Genomic DNA, 16,352 nt, shown 5'->3' on the forward strand with positions numbered 1-16,352 from the left:
TACTAAACACTCTAAAAACAGCATGACTAAACAGTCTACTAAAGTTATGGAACAAGATAAACTTAATCATAAAGGGGGTGAAAATGGTCTTAGACAGCAAGACAAACAAAAAATCCCAACAGAGCTTGTCTAACAATTGGTAGATAGAAAAACTTTAAAAGCAGAAAATAACAGAGCTAAGTCATTCCTGATTTCTCCATCCAGCCTTGATCTTAAATGCAAAAGCAAGCACTCTGATCATTTATACAGTTCTCTTAACAACTTAGTTAACAGGGTGTAGATGAGAACAGGATGTGATCTCTGTGAACTAAAAGAGTGTAAATTTTATCATAAACACAACTTCCAAATTCCATCAAAACAAACCTACATCTTCTTCAACTTTCTCTTTCCCTCAGGGGTCAGTGTGAAACCCTTTGGAGGTGGGAACATGACTGCAGAGAGGCATGACAGGATGTAGACATTTCCTGATGTTCCTGTTTATGGCTAATAAAATTTCTGTGGGTTTTGCTGTGATTATGATAGGAAATATATATAAATAAAAGTCCACGCTCTTTGTATCTACATAAATTCCTGATCTTCCTTTGGGAAAGAGTTCCAGAGTTTCATTGCATGATATGGTTATAAGTATTTCAACAGTTTTATTTCTTCTTTTCAGTTTACCTGAACATCAACTTATTTTCATCCCTTTATGTATTGTAAGATGAAACAACAACATGGATTTAATATCTTTATCTCAAGTTGATATTGCTAACAGTCAGTTTCCCATGTTTGAAATTCTTGCTATTCATAATGCATCTTGGATATAGATATATTACTTTATTAATAACATATTGTTATGGAACAACTACGAACAAACAAAAAAATCACTTATCCAGAGAATATGAGTTTTATAGGTCTGTGGAAAGAAAGCTCTACTAATTTTGATCTGTTAACCCCAACAGACCTGAAAATTTGAAAGTGTCTTAGTCCAACTAATCTGTTCTGAAAGTATTTGCAAGCCACTTCAAAGAGTCAGACATCATTTTGTGTGCATGGATACTAGAAAGAAAAGTCCTATGACTTACCTGCACAGCCCAGAGGTAGTCCAGACGCAGCTTCAAGTCCACCTGCCTGGAATGCAGTGCCAAAGCACAAGAAAATAGCAAAATGGCTAGTATTGGTTCATAGCCACGCATATAAAAGGAGCCACCCCTTAAAAATAAAGGGAAAGTAAATGGGTTATTCCAGGTTTTCTAATACCTAGCACTCGGCGTTTTTAATATTAGATCTTTAGTTTAGAACACATGGGTACCTCCTAGTCACTAGCCTCTTCTGAAAAGGCTCACATGGGCAGGGAGGTGGGTGAGAGTAAATCTGATGACATCAACATTCAACTTCTTGAGGATTTTATAATGCTATACATTATTATAATGTGTCTGCATGCTTTTAATTAGGAAATATAAAACAGCTCAAAACCTTAAATGGAAATGGAATTGGAATTGGTTAAGGGCTGCTGCAACGTGGAAGTGAAGTTTTTCACAGTGTTTTTCTATTTAATATTTTAATTAGACTGCAGTGTGTTCAGCTGAGGTATGCTGGCATAAAACTACAGAATAATGGTGCAACATTTGCTATTTCACAAAAGCCGATCTCCTGTTGATGGATATTACTAGACCCTAAAATTGTTGGGGGGAGGATGGCTTAAGTATTTCTTGTGCTCTACTGACGATATAGTCCTAAGCAGCACTGAGTGCTAGGTGACAGTTCATAGATGAGTAGTCAATGTTGTAACTATCCATACAGAAATATGCATAGCTTTTACTTTGCAAGATACCTACCCCACTGCTTTTCTGTAACCACTGAGTTCCAGAATAACTATGTACAAAATTGTAACAAAAAGCAGAAGAATCATTTTTGGCAAGGAAGATACTCGTAGAAATATTGCCAAGGTGAGAGTCCCCACGACACAGGAAAGGAAAGCATAGTGGGCTGTGTCACATGGAAGTTCATTCATTGTTTTATTTGTTCCACCAGAAGAAATGATAACTATTGAACTGCTGGAATTGATATTCCAAACCCAAGGCATACAGCCAACCTAGAAAAGAGAGCAGAGGTGAGAAGGGGAAAAAGTTAAATATAAAACAAAAAGAAATGGGGGCTGACTGTAGGTCATTTCTAATTGGGAAAATATGTTTGTGGAATCCCCCTCCAGCCACTCCCCTACTAGAATCTCTCTCCTTTCCCTGTAACACTTTACTCAGGTGGGAGACACTCTTTATTCATTAGATGCCAGTAAGGTCAACCAATTAAAGTCTGGCCTTAGTTGAAAAGTTACCCACTCAGTGCTCAAAACCAAAAGATTCTCAAGCTAACATATTCCTGCAAAACTAGGAAACTTCAGTAAACACATTATGTGGTTGTGTGAGTGAGAAAGGTTCTCACACAGAGAACATGAAGAAATTTGTTTGTTTTATTGACTACATAAATTGTAACAATTTTAGTTAATAAAATATAAATTAAAAACTAAACATAAATAATATCTTTTCTCCACTTCAGAACCACTTCTGCTATCACATGTGATTCAAATACAAGGCCTCATATTTAATTATCCCTGCCATTTCAGTTATCCAAGGAGTTCCATTTCCTCCCTAGACTGGGAAGTAAAAACATGTTTTAGTGCATTTTCTATGGGAAATTTGAGGAAATTTAACCTGCTTCTTACAAAGGCAACATCATCTATATTGGAGCTGTTACCCAAGGAAGGGAGGAATTTCTGGCAAACAGTGCAAGTCCTTAGAGCTCCGATTTGTAATTGCACTCCAATCTTCACCCCTTATGAAGGGAGAGGATAAGAGCATAAGTGGGGAGAGTGGGATGGTAGTGTGAAATCAATTTTATCAGGAACCACCACATAAGCCCTGCATTGTACTTAAGCTTCTCTTTTGAACTGTGTTATTAAACCTTTTTATTTCATCCTAACCATTGATAATGAAATTTTTATAGCATGCTGTAAAATAACTGACAACCTGAGAGGTGATTAAGCAGTATATATTAAAGGGGGTTGTAGTAATTTAAAAAGATGAGACGTAACAGATACAATGTGAGTTAAACTCATAAAGGCCAATATAATGAAATAAGATGAGAAAGAGTGAAGTGAAAAATGTTTAATGTGATTTCGTTCAATATCCTAAAAATGCTGTTCGTACTAAACTCATCCGAAAACACAGGCACGCATGAGGGCTTCATAAATGATGTGCAATCCATCCAGGAAAACACTGTCTACCCTACAGCTAAAAGTGAAACCTCAACATCTAGCTCCTCCGACAGCTGAGAATTCTAGAGGTATTACTTGGCAGGAACCAATAATTTCTACTGATTAAACATTTCTCCTAACCATTTCAATTGTTACAGGCTATTCTTGCTTCAGTAAAGGATAAAGTTATACTTGTGATCTATTCTAAGTTGCAACTGAATGATCACTGCCTTGTTGGAGGCCAGAAATTATGAATTCTAATCTGCTGCCTTCTACCGATGTTCAGCATTGCCTTAGGCCTTATGATGTCTGTTTCCCATTTTCACTGTCTTTAAGTGGCAATAATGGTGCTTGTTTCATATAGTCAAAGTAAGTGTCAGATCTATGGGGGCTGATCCAGAAAGGTTCTAGCTGTCACAATATTAATCTCAGTTCCAAAGTCAGAAACACAGAGCTTGCTGAGATGCTAGCTAGCCTGGAGGCACTGCACATATCTATGCAGTTTGGGTTTATATGCACAGTAAGAAACATACATGTGTCTGTGTGCTATTGAGGCTGATGTTCAAGAATTCCCAGAAATGTCTGAACAACACTAATTCTTGGTACCTCTCAGGACACTGGAATTAGCAGACAAGGGATCCTCTGCCCATTCAGTTCATGGGGATCAGCTTGGCAGATGTTCTCAGGACAGGTCCAGGGATGAAGTGAATACACAAAATAAAAAACAAGGGCCTTGGCATTTCAGCACTGTGAATTACTCAGGAAATCACTGTCTTCCTATTGGTCAGAACATATTACCTAAATCCCACAGGGAGGCATGATTTGAGACATCTGCCTCCTCAGCATTTCCAGTTGTGTTTATCATGCTACTTTTCTGTGGATTCTTTCCTTTGGGTAACCTAACAGGTTTAATTCATTAGCATTAGCAGCCAAAATACTGAAAATAAGTGCTAGGAATTTGACAAAGCAACTTAATGCCAAATACTTAGGGGAAGTTTAAATGCCATTTGACATTGAAGTCCAATAAATATTGAGAAAGTTCACATCATACAAGAGAAGCTTCCTAGACATTAGATGTGAAAGGATCATGTAAGTAGCACAGTGTAAGCACCTCACCTCGTTACGCAATACTGTCTGTATTTTAAGATCTTGTTATCTTTTCTGATCTGCCTAGACTAAAAATATCTCTGTTACTAGACAGAAATATGTTCTACAAGTTGCCACATCATAATGTTGTTTGACATCATGCCTTGTCTGTCACAAAATTTTAGCCATTGAACTAGTAAGTAAGTTGAACATTTAAAAATCGTTTTCCCATGAAGTACATGACATCAGCAGACTATATGATACTAATGTTTGATATAAAAATTTCTATAGATCTTGACTAGGTATTATCTGTGTAATTTGCTAATAGCTTTGGCATTCTTAATTCAACACCCTGACTCAGGGCAGTGAAAGTTCAAATTATTAGCAAAGGGTTTTATTTTTGAAGAAATATGATCTGCAAGTATGAATAATAAAACCAGTAGGAATTAACCAGATGAGAATATGGTATGTGTTTAACAGATCCATACCAGGTTGTTCATTTAAAAGAATGCTAAACTAAGCAATACTTGATTTAAATACTCACCACACATCCTTGAGCCACAGAATATATTAAGATCACAATAAAAATACACAAAATGGTACGAATTTGTATTGTCAGGCACCCTGGAAAACACTAAGGAAGAAAAAAAAAGATGTATAGATAAACAAACAAACAAATAAATAAATAAATAAATAAATATATTTTAAAGAATAGCTGTTATTTTTTAGTAGTCGATAAAAATAAGTGAATAAGGGATATGGAAATTTTGCCTGGAGTGCAAATTATGAAACAAGCATGCAGTTATTATTTTGTATATGTGTTTTAATGGTAACTGCATTTTTGGGGGTAAGAAATGTAAAGTTATTATTACTATACACTATTTCTCGCCAGAATTGAAACTCTTTGACAGGTTAGTGGGATGTCTGCTTATAAAGCAAATAATAAATTAGGATGGCATTTGATTTTTTTTCTCATGCGCAAATACCCAAAGCATATTTTGCCTCAGAAATGATCAGATAAAATTATGAACCAAGAGAACACATTGTCATAGCACAGAATTTTGGAGTGGTATTTGTGTCTTCTGCTATGATACTCCTGTTAAATACCAGGGTAGTTTTAATTATCAGGACTCATTTAAAATATTGAATTTGTCAGAGCAGAAAAAGCAGCAGAAAACAAAACGGTCTGGTGCAATGGAGTCATGTGAATCTCTTGCTCATCTCCATTTTTACCCTGATTCCATCACTGTGAAGTGCTTGCTGCTGTAAGCATTTATAAAGCCAGTGACAGAAGGTGAGAGAGAAAGCATAAGTTTGTCAGGTTGTGGCACTTATGGTTGTTCTAGTCATACTGATCTCTGTTTTCAGGGAAACCTGCTTTCCACCTTTTTCCCTTGCATTTAGAATGTTTGGGGCCTCTATTATCAACTGGATCAACATGTCCTTCAGACCACAGAATTTCTTCCAGTGACTTCAAGGGACAAGAATGAACTTCAGGAAACAAACAGATTTAAAGGAGGAACAATCCTGTGTCCCTTAAAAGGACGAGTCTCAGACTTACCAAGGCTGGATTTGACTAAATATCAAATAGAGCAAGCAAACATCTAATTTTTGGATGAAAGTCACCAGTCCTGAAGAAAAGCTGTTTACTTCAAGGGTATTATCTACATCAAAAGCATAGCTTCCAGCAGGCATGTGAAACATGAAAATACAGCAATTACAGAAAAGATAAAAAACGATGTGTGATCTGCAAATACATTTTGGCTTCAGTGTGAATTAAGTCTATATAAATGGAGGTGGGGAACAACCAGCGTAACACCAATAGTAGATTTATATAAACATGTTATGGACTTGAGTTAATTGGCTACACCAGAAACCAATTCAACTGTTAGTCAGCATCAGTGAAATATATTGGGATACCAGAGGTCTATCACCTTTAATAAAACAGTGAGCATATTGTAGAACAAAAACCTTGAATTGTAAGAATCTCACATTGAAAAGCTGTATCTCAAAGGGAGAGGATATAGCAGTGCTCAAAATTACACTGTGAAAAAAGATATAGACTATTTCTGTGTTTATTCATCGTTATCATACATTTCAGGTTGGAAGGGACCTCGAGGGACCCAAAAGTACTGTCTGCCTTGACACTCAGAGACATTTTTTCAGATCTGATCAGTCCCCAGACTGGTCATTGCAGAAGTTCTTCCTTCTCAGGGCTTGGACTTCGCATTTATCCATACCGTATTTTATTAAAGTCCTGATGACTCATTCTGCCAATGTATGTGAGTTCCCTTCAGTTACCCCAAAACTGGAATTACTGGAAAACCTTACATGAGTATACTCCATGTCCTTCTCCACGTCATCGATAAAAATGTTTAACATGACAGGTCCCAGGACAAACTCCTTTGATACACCACTTATTACTGGCTTCCATGTAGAGTATGGCCATAAACTGCTATGCTCCGATAGTGATCATTCAGATATTTTTTTACCCATCGAGTTGTCCACTCAACTAGATCAAAATCTATGCACACATGAGGTGGAACATGTGTGGTTTTTTCTATATAAACAAAATACAAACCAATAATTTTGTTTGAAGGAAATATATATATTCTATTAATTCTTTTTGCAACCAAATGAATTATCTGATGCTTGTTAAGGAGAGAATCCCCATAGTTTGAAGTTAATACTGTATTGTTAACAGTGACAAAGCAAAATGCAAATTCAAAGACAATGTGTCCTGGCACATAGTGTACACATTTTTTTTTGTCTGTAGTACGCGTATGTTTTATATGTTGACATGCTAGGCTATTGGTTTAAAAATGAAAACAAACCTTTAAAAGGTAAGGTATGATACATGTCTGAATTAAAACTCTGATTGACATTTAAAAGAATTATACTTCTCACTTTTATCATTCTAAGATTCTAGCTCTTTTATGATAGCATAGCATCTGATGCTTAATTGTCTTTGTTTTCTTTTATTTGTGGAATTTTTATTAACTAAATAAGTACTGGCAGATCCCTGAAACACTAGATAACTGGTACAGTAAAGCAGTATATTAATGGTTTTGAGAGAGAAGTAGTGCATGCTAAAGCACGGAGAAGTTGAATCTCTTGTCCAGTGTAAAATAGCAAATAAATGCCAGAAGACGGATTAAAATAGTGGACCATTTTACAATTTCATATTTATTATACATAGGATATCCATTTTATTTGACTTATGAGACAAATTTTTACCACAAAATTTCAAACTGTTGTATTCTGAGTTTTTATATTTCTTTATTTTCCTAATGCTGGATTTGATCCTGTGCAGTACTGAATCTCTAGAGAAACCTGGAATCACACAGAATCACAGAATCATAGACTGTTAGGGATTGGAAGGGACCTCGAAAGATCATATAGTCCAATCCCCCTACCGCAACAGGAACACCCAGTTGAGGTTACACAGGAATGTGACCAGGTGGGTTTTCAATGTCTCCAGAGAAGGAGACTCCACATCCTCCCTGGGCAGCCTGTTCCAGTGCCCTGTTATCCTCACTGAGAAGTAGTTTCTTCTCATATTTAAGTGGAACCTCCTGTGTTCCAGTTTGTATCCATTACCCCTTGTCTTATCATTGGTTGTCACCAAGAAGAGCCTGGCTCCATCCTCGTGACACTCACTCTTTACATATTTATAAACATTAATGAGGTGACCTCTCAGTCTCCTCCAAACTAAAGAGAGCCAGCTCCCTCAGCCTTTTCTCATAAGGGAGATGTTCTACTCCCTTAATCATCTTTGTTGCCCTGCGCTGGACTCTCTCAAGCAGCTCCCTGTCCTTCTTGAACTGAGGGGCCCAGAACTGGACACGATATTCCAGATGTGGTCTCACCCGGGCAGAGTAGAGAGAAAGTACAACCTCTCTTGACCTACTAACGGCCTTTCTAATACAGCCCAGGATGCCATTTGCCTTCTTGGCCACAAGGGCTCAGTGCTGGCTCATGGTCAACCTGCTGTCCACCAGGACCCCCAGGTCCCTTTCCCCTACGTTGCTCTCTAACAGGTTGTTCCCCAACATATACTGGTACCTGGAGTTGTTCTTGCGCAGATGTAAGACTCTACACTTGCCCTTGTTATATTTCATTAAATTTTTCCCTGCCCAACTCTCCTGTCCAGGTCTCACTGGATGGCAGCACAGCCTTCTGGCGTGTCAGCCACTCCTCCCAGTTTGGTGTCATCAGCAAACTTGCTGACAGTGCACTCTATTCCCTCATCCAAGTCACCGATTAATGTACTGAATAGTGCTGGTCCCAGTACTGATCCTTGAGGCACTCCACTAGATACAGGCCTCCAACTAGACTCTCCCCCATTGACCACGACTCTCTTCTTTCCTTCCTTCAGCCAGTTCACAGTACACCTCACTACCCAATTGTTCAGACCACACTTCCTCAGTTTAGCTGTGAGAATGCTGTGGGAGACTGTGTCAAATGCTTTACTGAAATCAAGATAGAACACCTCCACTGCTTTGCCATCATCTATCCACCTGGTTGTGTCCTCATAAAAGACTATGAGGTTGGTTATGTATGACTTCCCCTTGCTGAAGCCATGTTGATGGCCCCTAATGACCCTCTTACCCTTCATATGCCTTGAGATGGCGCCAATGATAAGTTGTTCTATCACCTTTCCAGGGATGGAGGTGAGGCTGACCAGTCTTTAGTTACTCGGGTCCTCGTTCTTGCCCGTTTTGAAGATTGGAGTGACATTTGCTTTCCTCCAGTCCTCAGGCACCTCTCCCGTTTCTCACGACTTAGCAAAGATGATGGAGAGTGGCCTAGCAATGACCTCAGCCAGCTCCCTCAGTACCTGTGGGTGCATCCTATCTGGACCCATGGATGTATGGATGTCCAGATTGCTTAATTGGTCCTTAACCCAGACGTCAACAACTGAGGCAAACTCCTCCATTGTCCTGACTTCCTCGGGGGCCTCAGGGGTACAGGGATCCTCAGGACAGCCTCCGGCAGAGTAGACAGAGACAAAGAAGGCATTCAGTAACTCTGCCTTCTCTGTATCTTCTGTCACCAGGGCACCCACCTCATTCATCAGTGGGCCTACACTGCCTCTGATGTTCGTTTTATCTGCCATGTATTTGAAGAAGCTATTTCTGTTGTTTTTGACCCCTCTGCAAGGTTTAATTCTAAGGAGGCCTTAGCTTTCCTAGTTGCCTCCCTACATCCTCTGACAACAGCCTTATGTTCTTCCCAAGTGGCCAGCCCCTCCTTCCATGATCTCTAAACTCTCCTTTTTCACTTGAGTTTGCTCAGCAGCTCCCTCTTCAATCAAGGAGGTCTCCTGGCTCCCTTCCTTGACTTCCTGTGTGTTGGGATGCTCTGATCTCGAGCTTGGTAGAAGCAGTCCCTGAATGCTAACCAACTATCTTGGGAACCTTTAACTTCAAGTACCCTGTCCCATGGGATTTCCCCTAGCAATTGCTTGAAAAGGCCAAAGTTGGCCCTACTGAAGTCCAGGGTTGCAATTCTGCTTGGTAGTCTGTTCCTGCCACATGAGATCCTGAATTCCACCATCTCACGGTCGCTGCAGCCAAGGCAGTCCTTAACCTTTACGGCTTCAACTAGACCCTTCTTGTTAGTGAGGACGAGATCCAGCAGTGCTCCTCTTCTAGGTGGCTCATCCACCATTTGCATCAGGAAGTTATCATCAATGCACTGGAGGAACCTCCTGGATTGTAGATGGCTGGCTGAGTAGTCCTTCCAGCAAACATCAGGGCAGTTAAAATCCCCCATGACAACCAGGGCCTGTAATTGCGAGGCTGCTCTCATTAATAAATAATAATTAATAAATAATTAATAAATTAAAATTCTGTTGACTGCCAAAACAGCTGAAACAAACCTTAAGTTTGCACTAGCTCCATGGAAATGGTATAAAGAGGAGCAATTTCCTACAAAATTCATCTGTGTTTCTAAGTTTATAAAGATATGCTCTGCACCAGTTACTCTGCTAATATACTATTTATGTTTCCACAAAAGCAATTACTTTCCTCTTGTCAAGGGGCATTTTTTTTAACTAAAAATTAGTGTGTGTTAATCAGCAAAGCTGATTAAATGTGTAGGCGTTTTCTTCTGCTATTTTTCTGAAAAGACAAAATTTACATTAAGCCACTACAGATTTCTTTCATCAGAAAATTAGCCTGTAGGTGCTTTATTCTGATCTGGCAGACCTAGTTCTCTCCTACAACAACCAAATGTCCTTCTGCATCATTACTGTTGTGAAAATGTAATGTAGGAGAATTAATCATTACTAAAGGTTTCAAAAAGACCAAGGGTTAAAAGTGCAAAACGTTGTGCTTCACCATCAAAATTGCTGCTGCTTTGGCAGGAAATTTTTTGAAAACAGAGGGGAAGTTTGCAAGACTTTACACTCAGATACAGCTGAAATGGGAGAACCTGTGTGCTCTCTAGTCAGAAAGGAGAAAAAGTCAGATTAAAGCAGCTGTTTATCTGAACAGTGGAATAATTCAGTAGCTAGTGGTAGGTGTTCAGGGAAGACATAGCAAAAAAAAAAATACAAAAAGTGTATCATGAATAGCACTGAATGCTACACTGCTGTAATGATTACTCATGTAAAAAGTCTACTTCCAGGTGAACCATCTTTGGTTTTGAAGTGCCTAATATATTACTTACCAGTGGACTTGAAAAACCACATAGATTTCAGATTCTATGAATCTGTGAAGAACGTGCCAATGACTTCATACTCCAAAGGACAAACAAAACACAGCCACCAAAAGCAAGAATAGCAATAAAATCTTAAATCACTTACTTGTACTTGTGTGACATGTAGGTACATAATACAAGCCACTAGGAAGCATATGCAGAAAACCAGAAGAACGAGAACTACGGTACTCCTAGAATCAAAACACAATAGAAATAAAGCAATGCAACTCAATAGCAGATGAGAACAAACAGCACAGTGGTCCTTCTGAAATGGTATTTTGGATGTATGGTGGAGATCTCCCCCTCACCTTTGCTGTAATACTAACTGTTGCAGAGGAAATTTTACAGTGAATTACATGCTCTCAAGAATGAGAAATCGGTAAATGCTTTTGTATATGGTGCCCACTCTGACCTCCGCAAGGAGAGCAAAGTGCCTCAAAAATTCAAACTGTATGGTGTGTCAGGGGAGATACTTTCTAATTGTAGGCTAATGCAGAATATTCAGCATGATGACTCTTGTAAATGGAGTCTGTAACCTAGATACTTGGCCTTGGTAGCTGTATAACAGTTACCAGATGCTCTTCCCTTATAATCTCCTTCTCCAAATTCAGAAATCAGAGGTCAAAGAAGCTTCAATAATTTTTAAAATTCTTAATCTTCCCTCTCCTGATCTGTCAAAATAGGTTTGTTCTTCATGAGGAGTGCAGACCAAGCACTTCCCCAGAAAGCCTGTGTTATTCGAGCAGTACCTTATGGATGTGAGCAAGCTGACAAAAATTAGTTCACCAGTGCTGCTGCTCTGATTTATGCTCAGGGTCAGCCTGGCCCCTAGCTAGTCATGGAACAAGGGCCGTATGATAGCAGCATAACATGATCTTCACATCTTCTTTTCTAGTCTCATAAGAACAACCTGGACAGTCCAGAAGATGTGAACCATCTGCAGACATTTATTTATCTGTGTCCCTGACCATCACTGGGGAAAGATTGCTTATACAAGGTTTCTAAAAGCAGAAGAGTGCAATTCCTCTGCTCTAGAATTTCTCAGTATTTGGCTTTGATCTCAAATTCATGTAACAATTCCAACCAATACACTAACAGGAAAAATTCTGTGGTGTAGTATGTGTATCCAGAATGGGGTGTGACTGTAGATGCTGTCAGTGCGGATTCTGCATACAAGTATTAATAGATAGCAGGGTATGTTTTTAGAGAACTGGCTTTTATTCAGGATGATAGTGTGTTAGAAAAAATGCAGAGGACATGATTGCAACAGTGTCTTTTAAGGCAGCAACACCCAGCCAACAACCAACACTAGTGCTGAGTGGGACACTGATAGAGATTTGGGTTAACAAGGGGCTACATTTTTTTTTTTTTAAATAAACTCAGCATAAGACATCATCAGGGCTATTAGTGGCTACACTGCATGTGTGCCTCCATAATTGGGCAGCTTAGGTTGGCAGGGACATAGCCTTACTTTCACCACCTCCAACTGGGGATGTAAAATATGTCTTTAACTGAGAAGCTGTTTTGCTCAGATCATCAAAGGAATCGTGGGAAAGTCAAGCCAACTGCTTTCTTTGTAATTAACCAGCAATTCATTTTTCTACAACATTTTATTGTCTTCAGATTTTGATCCTCCTTGGAATAGTGTGATACATGTCAAACACTATTCTCATTACTTCCCCCATTATAGTAACGCATTACACTTGTTCTCTTGGCTTTTGCATTCTTTTGTTGTACTTAAAACTACTTCAGCAATCTAAAGAGGAACTTAAAGCTCCAAGTTCTGTAGAGAGGGAAAACTTTCCAATACTTCCAAAATTTAAGTATAGCTCCTTGTTGCATCTGTGTCACAGTGAGGGAAGAGCCTGAGAAGCCTAGTAATTTGGTTGCATGAAGCCACCACCAGATACTGGAAGACAAAACTTAAGATCATTCAGTGGGTGGCTTTTCTAACTAATCCAATGATGAACCTATTCATCTTCATGGCCTTCAGTGGTCGTGTTCTGCTGGAGCTTTTGTGTCTGTCAGATCAGAGCCTAAACTAAATCTCTGTCCAGGTGGTCTTTAAGTGACAGTATTTTTTGGAAAGGTTACCAACTACCATACCATATGACTCTTGGAAATTCATTCTAGTTTCAACTACGCTAATACTCTTTGTTTCTTCATGTCCTAAATTGCTATGTACTGAGCTTTACTTCAGAAGTAGGTGAAAGAGTTCTTAATTATGCTTTAATTAGTCATCAGAGGCCATTAGTCTGGAAATTAGATGATTTCTGTAAATGTCTTTGAATTCTTCTGATGAAAGGTGATATATAACAAATCTAAATGATGATAATTACTATTAAAGTTAAAAAGTTGTTTCTCAAACTTCCAATTAGAAATAATAGACTATAGGAGTAAATATTATTCTGGCTAGGGATTTGTGAATAGAAAAGACCAGAATTTAAAATCGGATTTTCAAAAACATTATCCTGTGGTCAGTTCTATTCCCACTGAAATCCTAACAATTAGTAAAAATAACAGAAGCTTATTTTGAATGTTTTGATATTCTCATCTGGAAAGACTTATTGCTAGTAATTTTTATAGCTTGAACACAATTACATCTACTCATTATAACCCCCAGATTTGAAATGGAAGTCTAATTATTTTATTATTTAGTAAGCATCCACATAGAATTGACAAAATCTAAAGTAATCACTAAAATATATCACTCAGCAATAGGCATCAGACATCCATCAAACAAATCACAAGTATTTGGTTATGTCTGCTTTAGTGCAGCCAAGGTCTGACTGCAACGTGGGAATGACGAAACTATGTACTAAGCAGTTTGTGTAGTGATAGCACTGACACCAAAAACCTCAATGCAGCCTGTAAATTTGGGATGAAAAGCTGGATGGATATTTCAGTACTTAGTTCCCATTAAGTTCTGTATAGTTTTATCTACATTGCTATCAATACCTGAAGTACCTTATCCAAAGCCAGCACAACTACATTTAGAAAAGCTGCAGTAACACCTTTGCAGTGCAAAATGCTTTAAATACGTTTAGCAGATTCCTGTGGTTTTGTTTTCAAAGTGCACCCTTCTGCCAAAAAAACCCAAAACCAACAAAAACCCACAAACAAACAAACAAACAAACCAAACAAAAAACTCCCACCAAAACCAGAGATTATTTATTTATATAAATATATATTTATTTTTATATATTTAATAATACAGCAAAATGTGGCTCCTTTGGAGAAATGGAAGAGATAACAGTTAAGACTGAGAGTATGCCAACAGAGATCCTCCTGTCTGAAATGATACCGACCTGGGGGCTAATTCCCATTCCAAAGACATTAACATCTTTAACTGTGAGGGATGCTTGAAGATGTTCCACCTTGAATTATAATGGCCAAAGACAGAAACTTACTGTGGTATTATTAGAAGGTAGACAAGGCCAAATAAGGCAGCTAGAATTAGTGAGAGAACTACAGCACTGGTGAAGTACTCATCCTGAAGCTGGTGGTACTGTTAAAGAAAGGAAGAAAGGAAGACACTGAGCATTTTACCCATGCTTGTCCATTCTCATTAAGAAAGAACTATAGCCTAAAATAAAACAAGCCCCTACCCATTTTACAAACATACAAGTAATTATTGCTTAGTTTACATGAAAAAAAGATGAGGCAAGTCTGCACAACCTTTTCCTTGACAGCCTTCTGTTCAGCTGCTCCTGTTGGCCTAGCTGCTTAGTTTTCACCCTGTCAGTAGTCAAATCTGGATTAGGCTCAGACATAAGTTTATCTTTTGGAGCAAAGAGGATTCAGCTGTTTTGAACCAGAGGGAGGTGGCACTCCCTGCTCTCCACTTATTCCTCACAGAAAGAGGCCAGAACTCCCTTGGTGCTGCCTTGAAGGAGTTCTGTCACTTCATTTTCTCAGGACAGGACACTAATGGGTAGGCTGGAGGCAGCTATTACTGAGACACAGGCTCAGTTTTGAGCAGTTACTGTCCCTGATTCCACTAAGACGCACAGTCCTTACAACACAATGCTTTTTAGTGTTGGAAGCATGAGTGTTTTCTCAGAAAGATCAAAATTTCAATCTCATTTACACCAAAATACTTTCTTATTTTGAAAGAAAACAGTTAAATAACAAATCCTTAAAAAACCTTAAAAAAATTGAGTTCAGTGTGACACAGAGCCACAAAACAGGAGTGATGTGAAATCTTAAGGCAAAAGATTAAAATTAAGTGCAAAAGTAAATGCTACTGCCAAGTTAATCCAAAATCATATTACATTTGCTTTTTCAAACACATAAACCAAAAGCTTTTTTATTTTTCCAATTAAACCAATTTATATTTACAACAAAACCCCATACACGATAGGAACAAACAGCTCTACTTTGTTAACTTATATACATGCTTATAAGTCTGGAGTAAGTTCACTGCTTTCAGCACAGTCACACTGGCATAAGTTCACAACTTAGCCCAGAGATTTAAGATTTTTTTTGTATTTTCTAGGATTGATGGGATCAATAATTATCTGGCTACTTATGCAGATGGAAGCATCCTCCTGTCCTTAACACTTCTCCAGAGCAGATTAATCAGTAGGCAGCCAAGTTGCCATGTGACAGCATTAAACAGGTGATGCAGGTCAGGCAGTTTGAAGAAGCAAGAGGAAAGCCAAAAAAAAATGGATGTGTAACTTTATCGGGGAGGATCTTTATGAGTAGAAAGATACTGATCTTTCTTTTTATGGTGTCCAAGAGCTTCCATAGAAGGTGGAAATAATGTCTTCCTCTTAACTGAGAGACAGTGTTTAAAGATAGTGCATAGAATTTAAATACTATCTAAAACCAACCAAAAAAAAACAATGCTAGTTGGCTTAATGTCAGAGAAATCAGTAAAAATAATTTTAAAACCCCTTACTTTATTTTCGCGCTCAACTTGCTTATACTTCAGTGTAACGAAGTTCAAGTCAGCCATCTCAGACTCAGTTTGCCGGGCCTCTATCAAACGACTGATGTATCTGTTTACTCGAGTTCCTGGAGTGTTGTATACAACATTAGTAGAAAAAGAGGAACGATTCCTGAGTTTTTCAGAGGCTGTCCTTAATGCTCTCCTCTGTAGCACAGATGAAGAAAGAAGCACAGATTTATTAACATGGAAATTTTTTGTTGTTGTTCATATTATCTCAAGCTAACAGCTAGGAAGAGGAATTCATTAAGCAGAGCAACTACAAAAGACAGAGATCTTATCTTTATCTTCTAAAACCTCCTTAGTATAAATGAGAAAACCTCCGCTGCCTTCCTGAATTACAATCTTTGAGGACTGATATCGCTGAAGAAACCC

General features: G+C 38.4%; 1 protein-coding gene across 2 annotated transcripts in view; it reads right to left on the reverse strand.

Moving 5' to 3' along the window:
• The window catches only part of ADCY1 (adenylate cyclase 1), a 152,137-nt gene that overhangs the window by 30,479 nt on the left and 105,306 nt on the right, over positions 1-16,352 (reverse strand). For both annotated transcript variants that reach the window (XM_065831574.2, XM_071804687.1), the window contains exons 9-14: positions 15,930-16,124; positions 14,434-14,531; positions 11,130-11,214; positions 4,863-4,952; positions 1,818-2,074; positions 1,065-1,191 (exon numbers count right to left, since the gene is read on the reverse strand). In XM_065831574.2, the coding sequence (XP_065687646.1) occupies positions 1,065-1,191; positions 1,818-2,074; positions 4,863-4,952; positions 11,130-11,214; positions 14,434-14,531; positions 15,930-16,124 (852 nt within the window). The remainder of the gene's footprint in view (positions 1-1,064; positions 1,192-1,817; positions 2,075-4,862; positions 4,953-11,129; positions 11,215-14,433; positions 14,532-15,929; positions 16,125-16,352) is intronic.

Source organism: Patagioenas fasciata, chromosome 2, assembly GCF_037038585.1.
Source record: "Patagioenas fasciata isolate bPatFas1 chromosome 2, bPatFas1.hap1, whole genome shotgun sequence".
In the NCBI taxonomy this organism is placed as follows: Eukaryota; Metazoa; Chordata; class Aves; order Columbiformes; family Columbidae; genus Patagioenas; species Patagioenas fasciata.